This window comes from Haliaeetus leucocephalus, unplaced genomic scaffold (genome assembly GCF_000737465.1).
Source record: "Haliaeetus leucocephalus isolate CR32 unplaced genomic scaffold, Haliaeetus_leucocephalus-4.0 Scaffold848, whole genome shotgun sequence".
NCBI classification, from domain to species: domain Eukaryota; kingdom Metazoa; phylum Chordata; class Aves; order Accipitriformes; family Accipitridae; genus Haliaeetus; species Haliaeetus leucocephalus.
The window spans coordinates 5056494-5066897 of record NW_010973284.1 but is presented as its reverse complement, the minus strand read 5'-3'; the positions used below and the strand labels follow the sequence as shown (position 1 = coordinate 5066897).

Below are 10404 nucleotides of genomic sequence, written 5' to 3'. Positions count from 1 at the left end.
CTCCTGTATTAAATGTATCTGTTAAGCCCTGCTGGCTGACACATCAGTCCACCAAACAGATATGAAATCAGATATAAGAAAAATATATTTTGTTCTGCACGTAAATGCAAAGTTTATAGAAACACCGACTGTCATACTAGCAGTTGAGGGGGAAAACAGTACTGCTATAGCCAGAATGACACAATTAGCTAATTTCTGTAGCAAACAGTATGTGCTTGTTAAGAGATGGTCTAGCAAAGATTGTAGCTGTAAGGACCTTTTATCCACTTAGGATGATTTTTCTTTTATCTTTTTTTTTTCTTTCCTTCCTTAATGTACCCTACTGTGACTTTTATACATTCAACGCAATGCTGATACATTGAGAAGTCCTGGTCTTGCAAAATGAGATGCAATCTCAAGTTAACCACAACAAATCAGGGAACATTCTTGACTGTTTTTCATACATAGTTTGAGTACTTGATACAAGTTGTGTTTAAAGACCCAAGTACTTTGAAGACTTAGTGTATTTACAATATAGAATTGTGCATGTTATGAATAATTTTTGAAGGGTTGGTCAGCAAAATGTAGAATCAACATGTTGATTTATTTATTATTCCTGCAGCTGACAGCAACCTGCTCTCTTAGAGAAGAACTCCAAGTAGCAGTCAGAAGGAATTGAAAGCAGTCTACAGTTCTAGATTCACTCAGATTGCTACACATTTATCTGGACACAATTTTTTGCTGAATTCATACATACCTAATTACATGGATCAAAATCTGGGAAGAGAGACCTGAAGTTGTGCAATATCATTGTTCCTTTTCATCATTCCATGTGTGTTCTTTTGTGTCCTCCTTCTTGTTTGTTTGTTTTGGGGGGTTGGTTTCTTTCTTTCTTTTTTTTTTTTTTGGTAAAACTATGTCCACGTTAAGTATTCATTCCTTTTCTTTATCTTGTTAAAACTGGCAAATGAACAATTTGAAAAAACAGCATTGTCATGTTGGTACTAGTCTTTATTTATTACAAGACTTGATTAAGAAAGATTTGAAGGAAAGATGAAGTGACCAATTACTGAGCTGAATGCTTTTCTAGGCACTTTGTATAGTTGAACTTTTAACACTGATATACTTACCGGGCTAAGGGAAGAAATTACTTTTATTAAAATACTTGTTAAATAGCAAAAAGGTGCGAAGGGCTAAAACTAGAGTTGAATACACAAAAAAACATTCCAAAAAGCTCAAATTTTAGCTGAAAGACAAATGTGTAAATATAACAAATAAATCAAATGATTTTTCAAGTTTTTAGGTGCAATGCTGTTATGGATGATTTCTAGTTCAAAAAAGTAATTGATCTGAATTTAACACAGAATAATGTGTAACCTGAATTTTAGCTACAGTTGTGAAACCAGATCTGTGTCTTAATTCCACCATCTGTAAGATGAAGATAATATTTGCCTCCTGTCTCAGAGGTGTCTAATAAATTACTTATACTTCAAACATATTAGACATTCCAGTTAAAGCACAGCTGTTTGTCTCCTAACCAGAGTCTGCTGCAGCTCAGTGAGTGGAAAGGGCTGGCTCTTATTCATCTGGACCTGTTCAACCATAGCCCTTCTTATGCCAGGGCTGTGTGTTTCAGGGGGGGACAGGCCCATAGTAAAACGTCTGCAAAGCAATTTGAAGGAAAAAAATACTCTTACAGCTACTTTGTGTAAGTAACCAAGTCTGTAGGTGCACCAACAGTGATCAAAAAGTGTTGCTTTAAAGCATTTTGTAGGGACTATGCAGTACGATGAAAACATTCAGTACAACAAGACTGTTTGTACTTTAGAACTGTAACTGGCAAAACAACCCCGGCACAGACCCAGAAATAGCTGAGTGGATCGTCAGGCTCAATCCTCAGCAATTTCAGGCAACAGCACACGAGACATTAAAAGTCCACGTGCCCCTAGTCATTGACAGACACCACAGCCTCCCATAGCAACCTGCTATCCCATTTAAAGACTAAGAGCTGCCCCAGCAGTGCCACAGAAACAGAGCAGGTAGGGACCAAGGGCATCGCCAACATCCAAGATGCTTGCACAGCAGGGAAGTTGTTAGGTTACGGTTGCAGATTATAGTAGGAAATGGATTTTGTCTCACAACAGAAGAAAACAAAATTCCCACAAATCTGAAGCAAGAGAGATGCAATGACAAGTCGTCAATACTTAGTTTTATAAAGACCTTTATATGCTTAAAAATTCTTGCACACTACTGGAATTACCATTTGAATCATTTTACATCTGAGGATGATAATCCTTACTACCTGTTGCTGGTTCATTATCTAAATCTGGGAGAGAATCATAAAACTTGTACATAAACAACAACAAAAAAGCCTAAAGAGTTTCTTTGTGAGGAGCTAGTGTTGTAGAAGGGCTTTAACCACGTAAGGTTTTTAAAAGTTCCTACTGTCTTGCAGCTTCCCAAGGCTGAAAGCAACTACGTGTTTGGAAGGCTGGCAGTCCTCTCTTTGCAATGGCAGAAGCGTACATTTCTAGGCTAAAGGATTATGAAATACCTGAACTTACTTAGATTGCCACAGTTTCAAGACTTCGACATTTCCTGTCCTTGTGCAATCGTGGTAAAGATGAAAATTCTTGAGTCAGACTGTCAGTTAAATAAATAACAAGATGGCTGAAACCAAACATACAAGCCCTCTTCTCAGTTAAATCCTGGATTAAAATGGACTTAGAAACAAAGTGGATGCTAGTTGATTACAAAAAGTTTATTACAGACACTACATTTTTATTAAAAACATACATACTAGTTGATAACCTACAAAAAACCATGAATAAAATCTGTTCAGAAGAGGCCTTCTTGACTTAATACCCAGAGTAAAAATTAGCTTCAAGGATTAACTTTTCCTTTTATACAGCATTTAACTTTGAAGAATATAATTTATGCTAACCACCCTTTGCAAATTATCTTGCATTTAAACCTGTTCTGGGATAAGAGTTAGGGGATTTGGAATTCTTGGTATGAAATGCAAATTTAATGCCTTTTGATAAAAAGAACAGTCTAAACATACTCTGCAAAAGCATCTTTTTGATTTAAGCAGAAGAAATAACTGTATTTGCATGCTAGCAACTGATTTATTACAATATCCACCCTGCACTGACACTTAGCTAAGTAAAAGCTGCAGAGAGGAATCTATAATGAAAAAAATATTTGTGAAAATGCCTGTACATGTTCCTAGCAGCACAAAGGTACGTACTTACTCAGCAAGAGGGGACCAACCATACCACAAAGAAACAAAAAGCCCCCAAACTTTCTCTGTCCTCTCAGTTGGAAAACAAGTAGCAATAACTTCATAAACCTATTCTTTGCAGCACCAACCCCTAGAAAATATTTGTCTTTATTTTAAATAAGGCATTTCAACAACAACTCCGCACACGACAGTAAATGTTCAATTCACTGCACATACTACGTGCACCTGGGCTGTCCGCACCAGACATTTTTCCTGGACACAACAGGCCCTGCTTTTGCTCACTAGAAGCGCTTGTGCCAGGGTTCTCACTGCAGACAGACATGACAAACGTCTACCTTTTTAGCATCTTTTTCCTACCCTTCTGCCACATTAGTGGTAGCTTGTCTAATCAAGAATTCACACTGGGTAAGCAGACTGAGGGAGACAGACAAGCAGAAATTCAAGGGGAAAAAGATGAATTGCTCTAAACCTCTGTTTTCTGAGCAGGACAGCGCCGTCCCAGGTGCTGTCCCACTGAGGCAGAGCTCTGTTTCCAGAGTGAAAACTGTCTGATGCCCTTGAGCTCTCCAGCCTAAAACTGCTTTTTCGTGAGGTTACTTCACTGAAGGGCTCTTGCTAGATTGCCTGTTTGTTTTGGGATTTCTCCCTGTAGAAGGCTATGTACTGCACGCTCTGTTTCCTTTACAATCCCACAACAAACCACTAGTAAAGGCCCTTAACCTCCTTGCATTTTCCTCAGCCGTCATCTGAAAAAGTATCAAAGCTTTTTTTAAAAAAAAGTATCTCACTTTTTTTTTTAAGTGTCGATTGAATAGTTCAAACAGTTCTGATAACTTTTCAAAAAGCTTTGGCTACAGAGCCTGCTAGTGGTGCGCGTGAATATACATACATAGACTTCTTGTGTTATTATTGATAAATACTTTATATTTATGTGTGTGCATGTGTGACAGATCACACACTTTCAATAGACATGTAGCAAAGGCACCACACATGAGATTCCTGCTGCTCCTTAGAAATACCAAGAATTATTTGCATCAGCAATGAGCCCAGCATCACAGAATGGAAACCTGACCCAGGACCCAGGTATCCACAAGCCGTAAGAATGAAAGCCAAAGCACATTTTTCCCAATGAGAACAATCAGCCATTGGAATAATCTCCTTGGGGAAGTGGTGGGTTCCCCAGCATTGGACACTCCTAAGATTCAGCTGGACAGGGTGCGGGGCCATCTCGTCTAGACTGTGCTTTTGCCAAGAAAGGTTGGACCAGATGATCCTTAAGGTCCCTTCCAACCTAGTATTCTATGATTGAAATACCAAAACTGTAACTGGCCCTGCGGGTTGCTTCTAAAAAAAACTTTGCAGCTGCCCAACAGAGGCTATGTAACCTTGGTAGTGATGACAGCAGTACTGGGTACTGCACCCAAATGAAGACGACATTGAACATGATCCATATATTGTATCTTCTAGAGTTAAACAACATTGCTTCACCTCCCTAGAATAATTTACTGAACTCTGCTAACTGTCAGAGATAAAGTTATTATTCTGCATCTTTGGACAGTAGGAACAGAGACAGTCTTCAGGCATCTCAAACCACCACCTCTACCAAAACATCAGGAAAAGCACCACATTCAAACAAAACCCCAGCTCATCCTAGAACTGCACCTATGGCACTATCAACACCAAACACAGCCCCTGTGGCTCCAGCATTGCAGACAAACATCCTACACAGCTCCAGTGCTAAGGAAGTCATTCCTTACCTCCACACCCTGTCTGCTGTAGGATAAAAGGAACAGCGAGAGATGAAAACCGTCCAGAATATTGCAGCTTCTACTTATCTTCTTTTTCTCACCACATTGCTACATTGCTTTTCAGCCACAGACCTGAAACTGTTGTTCCAGTACTTGACTAACATGAGATAAACATTTTATTTGATTTTTTTTTTTCTTTTTTGAATTGAGGCAGCCCATAAAGAGACTGTGCAGGGGGGAGTTGTGACTGCTCTGTTTTGTATTCTTTCTGTAAAAGTCGAGGAGAGAGGAAGCAAGTAGAATTCAATGCAATGCATAATTCTAAATAAACATTTTGCCTATGTTTAGCCAGCAATAAAAGTAAGTAGGTCCAGAGATTTAAAAAAACCCAGAAAATAATGGAACACAGCCCAGTCCTACAAAAATATTGTTGAATTTGGAGCAACCATCATGCAGAATTTTACCACAGTGCTATACAGATATTTATTAGCTCTGTTGCTGTTCATAAATCTTGGAGACAGGGATTGACTGGGCATGTTTTTAAAGAAAGTATTTGTATTTATATATTTTTTTTAAACACCTGAATCAAACCTAGATAGCATCTTTAAAATATATTTTATGATGACAAATCATTCAATTATAATACTTGCCAATACACGCTTTGCATATAATCTATCATTAAAAGGTATTTGCAGAACATAATGAGAAAAGAAGCAAGTTCATTTCTACTCTGTTCAGATTTTCTGATCTCGTTCATCAGTGTCGTTTCCAACCATTAACCATTTTCCTGTACAGCAGTAAACAACATGACTCACCTCTTTATCTTCTCCTCTTCCTCCCAGAGGGGGAACTGCGTGGAATGCATTGTTTTGGTCATTTCGTGTACATTTGCTTTGCTGCTGTTTTTTTATGCTTGAGAAGGCAAAGAAATGCATCTCGCAGGTGGAACCGGAGGCTGAGAGTGTTGTATTTAAACTCTAGGGAGTGCCTTTTGCATTCTGGAAGTACTCTCGGAAAGCCTTGTTTCACACAGAGGAGCATTACTTGATGCTTCTATTGGGCCAGAGGCATACAAGCTGTCAAAGCTATCATCCCATGATCTCTTAGTAGCCTTGGACCCAGGCCACAGATCAACTAAAAATACTAAGGCACTCAACACAATAAAGAACTTAATGCCAAACCCAGTGTGAAATGGGAAGAAATGTTTGATATGATCCTGTTCTATGCTGCTATATTTTATAAAAGGCAAAGTTTCCCAAGCAAAATTTTGAATGCTGTATCACTGCAGTGTAAACAACCTGAGGCTAGGCACTGTCAGAATGGGACAGTCTTTAAACTAACCATCCGTAATAGAATGCGTTAACTGTAGATCGCAACAGAACTGCATATTGGTAATAAATCAAAGCATGTTCCTATGCTACTGGTTTAGCTGAGCAATCATAAGTGGGTGTTTCCAAATAATAGTAGTTGTATTATGTTTGTGACTTCATCAAAATCTCTTCTCATCGTCAAGAAAAGCTGTGACCAGGTTCAGCTTCAGCCCACCATTCTTCATCCAACAGGTTATCTCATCTAGTGTTATTTATAGGAGCTAGGTGTTGAGGTAGTTACACCTCGTTAGACCTCACTATAAGCTGCTGGCTTTTCAGCCCATATCCTCCCTTCAGTTTAATGAGACCATACATACATGGATTCCACATATCAGATCTAATGATAAAAACGATGCCCATTTTACTGCTTCTCCCCTCCTGGCCACTACCACTTTCAGATGGCACAGCGGTATCACGTGGCGCACCATGGCAATTGCTGCAGACATCCAGGAAACCGAGCATGAATTTCTACCCCTCCTTGGCTACTGGCAGGAAACCACTTATCAGTGCTACTAAAAAAATACATAGAAAAAGAAATACAGTTTGTAAGTTTTATGATAAAGGTCCTACCAAGTGCAGAAAACTATTTGCTGCTATATGAGTTATTAGTTTGCCTTTGGTTAACTTCGCTGGCTTTGCTGAGGACTGAGAAGAGTTGATACCAGCAATCGTTGGCTAAAGCCTAGTACACAGAGTGGGTTTCTCTAGCATTAGTCAGTCAATTCAATGTTTGAAAGCAGGAGAAAGTGCTCCTGCAAATGAGGTGCTGACTATATCCATCTGAAGTAGTACGTACATTCCCTGAATCTTAGGCCACGCTGAAAATCCTTGATTTGTGATTCCATTAGAGTATCTGCTGTTTTCTGGTAGGTACTTAAGTTCAGTAGTACTGAACACTGAAGCTGTTTGAGAACTTGCACCAATTGTGCTTTCCCTAATTCATTGTACCTGGGACTCGAGACTGATGAAGCAATTCACCATTCTGGAGAGCTGCTTCAGGCAGAATGCAGCAGCTTCAGGAGAAGCAATGGAAAAACGATCCCAGCATAGACCTTCCAGCTCAGACTGACACCACTGAGTTGCTGATCCCTGCCACAGAAGAGCATCAAAATGAAGTACGTTGATGACCAAAGACTAAGGGTGGGCAATTCAAAATGTAACACATTGAAAACATACCAGACCTTCCATTCGGCCTTTAGCAAGCAAGGTGTTATTTTCCTTTAGAGAGTTCAGAATGTAAATCTTTGTTGTTGCATCAGGAAGGTGAGTATTTCCTATTGTTTGGGAGCTAAAAAGTCAGAGTGAAAGCACAGACTACTTGATCATGGCTAACTACAAAGTCCTCAGCTGAAGCTGGAGATCAGGTCCACGATATGGCTGGTGTTTGTGCTCGACCAAAGAGGACAATGAAAATCTTAGGATTTTCATTGCTGCAAAGAAGCAGGGAAGTTGACTGCATATTGCACAGTATGTCCTTTGTGCAATGTATCTAAGATGAGGCGAAACTCAGTTGTGGGTGAAATTTCAAAGAGCATTTCAGTGGCCTTGAGAGATGAATCTACAGTCGGAAGGATTGTTCGCTTTCTGCTAAGTACCATTTATGCTAATTTTCATGGCATTGCTTGCTTAAAAGATGCTAAGACTGCCAAAATATTTGAAAAGGACACAACTGGAAGAAGAGGCGTTATATGCATGAAATAGAACAAGAATCTTTTTTATTCTATACAAAGAATGACTGAATTTTTACACTTAAGTTTGAATGTGCAATACGTAAATAGCATAACTGTTTAGACTTAATTTTATCTGAACTGAATTTATCCGAGAAAGTCACTTTAAAAAAATGCATTCTTCATCTATGATTTTAACTTGGGAAGACTTTTATAAAGAGCGTCTATTTTTAAGACAATGCAAGTTCTCTGTGTTGAGGAACAGGTGGTTCTGTCTCTTTGCATATTAATTTGCAATTATAAAACAATGTCGTTTCCTTAGAGGAGGTAAAAGCAGAGCTATAAACTGTCAATTTTCTCTTCTGCTGGGAACAATCAGTTTACAAAGAATATTCACTGTGAGGTACATAGATACGAACCTTCCTGATAAACATCTCCACTGGAGAAAAAGGGCTGTCAGAAGACCTCCCATCTCCACATATCAGAATGGGTCATGGGGAAGAAGCTCTTTCAAAAGGGAGGTAGAATTGTGCCCCAAAAACCCACAGGCATACAAACATGGAGCTAGCCTGGAGAACAGTAAATACGAGTCAAATATGTGTTATGTCTGACTTCACAAGTTTTGCAGAAAAGCAGCAATTCTATGGCAGACGGCATTGGAAAGCAGACCTAGCTCATTGCTCTATTCTTAAAGCCCGTTACACAGAAATTCCCCCAAAAGATCAATAAAGAGCAAAAAGATAAATGACCCTCTTTTGTGAAAAGCAGAGCACTTTGCCAAGGGAGCCTGCTCCAACCCCAGCTTCTTAACACAGGAAACACTGCCGTACAATCTCTTTAAACATAGACATCTCAAGTTAGGCAAACCTAAGAACAATCGTTTTAAGAAGGAATCGACTGTCACAATAACTCGTGTATTGCTGTGCAGCCAGTGCAATATTGCTGTTTCTTAAGTGACCTTCAAGGACTTGTGCTTTAAATTGAATATAAACTTCAGATCATGTTCGTTCTGATGAAAAAACTGTTTCCTAAGAACCTCCCATCTTTAAACTTGTCAAAGAAGGGATGCAGGTTTATACTGTCATCACCTTCACCCCGCCACCAAATCCTTGGTAAATCATTCAGCTGCTACGAGCAGCAGAATTGACATGAAAACCAAATTAAGAAAAAAAATATTAAGAAAAGTCAAGATACTTGCAGAAGGGAGACCATTTTTTTCACCAGCAAGTTTCTTATAGAAGCAAAAATGTGACTAGTGAAAGCTGGTAAAGAGAAGCTTTCCATGCATAACTAGAAATGCGCAGGATTCAGAGCTCCTCCCTGCAGTGTTTCTTGCACACCGAGATTTTCTCACATCATTTCAACTAAGTAGGTACTTGGAAAAAGTGATGATTCCTTCTCAACTGCTAGCAGTATGAATTCAAACAAACATTTAAGCTAACTGAGATTAAATCCGTGAATCTTTAAAGTTATGTTGTTTGTTTTTTTCCAATTGTTCCCTTTTATGTTGTAACTTGCTTAGTAAATGTTGCGAACGCAAGAAAAAGGCACACGATTGAAAAATGAATTACACAGATGTAAGTATTCAAAAAGCCACTGTTGGAAAAACAATATTTTTCAGGGTTATGGTTGGTTTGAGAGGTTTTTGCCATGTTATTACATTAGATTAACGTTTTATGCCTCACCTTTAAAATCTCAAATGATTTGGTTTCTCACTGACTTGAAAGAGAAGGAAAAATAATTCTTAAGTGTCAGTAATTTTCTGCACCAAAGTTTGCAACAAACAGGACATCAAAGAAGAAAAAGTTACGACACTGCCGAGGCTCCAGAGTGCATTCCATTTTCTGGGGCGGATTTGGCTTGGTGCAGGGCAGCTTGAATTCTGAAATGTGTTCTTGTTTCCATGGAGTAATTCTTGTAGTTTTGTCTAAAACAAAAGCAGAACCACTCTGATGAATATATATATTTAAAACATTTTCAAATTATCTTTATATTATTTTTCTAAGCAAAACAACTGTAGACAGCAAAAAAAACCTTTCTTCACAAGCTCCTTTGTTGCCTACTCTAAAATACAAGGCATGTGTTCCTAGCCAAACAATGCAGCTCTTTGTTCTTTATTTGTAGTTCCACTGTCTGGCAATTACCAGAAAAATATAGCTTAATAAGAAATTGAATCTGGTCCACTCCGTCAAAATATTGAGTCCATATTAAATATCTGTAACATCCACTTAGTTTACATTCAGAAATGAGATTGTTTTTCCTCTCTCAAAGTATAAGTGACAAATTTGAATACAAACATTTTCAGGATTTTTTTATATAATGTTAATAAGATAGACTCATCTTAATTCAGCAGACACATTTCAAGAAAGTGGGGGGGGGGGGGGGGGGGAAGAGGG

The 10404-nt window shown here is 38.6% G+C and overlaps 1 protein-coding gene across 1 annotated transcript in view; it reads right to left on the bottom strand.

Moving 5' to 3' along the window:
* Positions 1-9814: 9814 nt before the first annotated feature.
* TTC39A (tetratricopeptide repeat domain 39A) overlaps positions 9815-10404 on the bottom strand; it is a 35566-nt gene continuing 34976 nt past the window's right edge. Inside the window, exon 17 of the mRNA XM_010582400.1 lies at positions 9815-9935. Within this exon, the coding sequence (XP_010580702.1) occupies positions 9815-9935 (121 nt within the window). The remainder of the gene's footprint in view (positions 9936-10404) is intronic.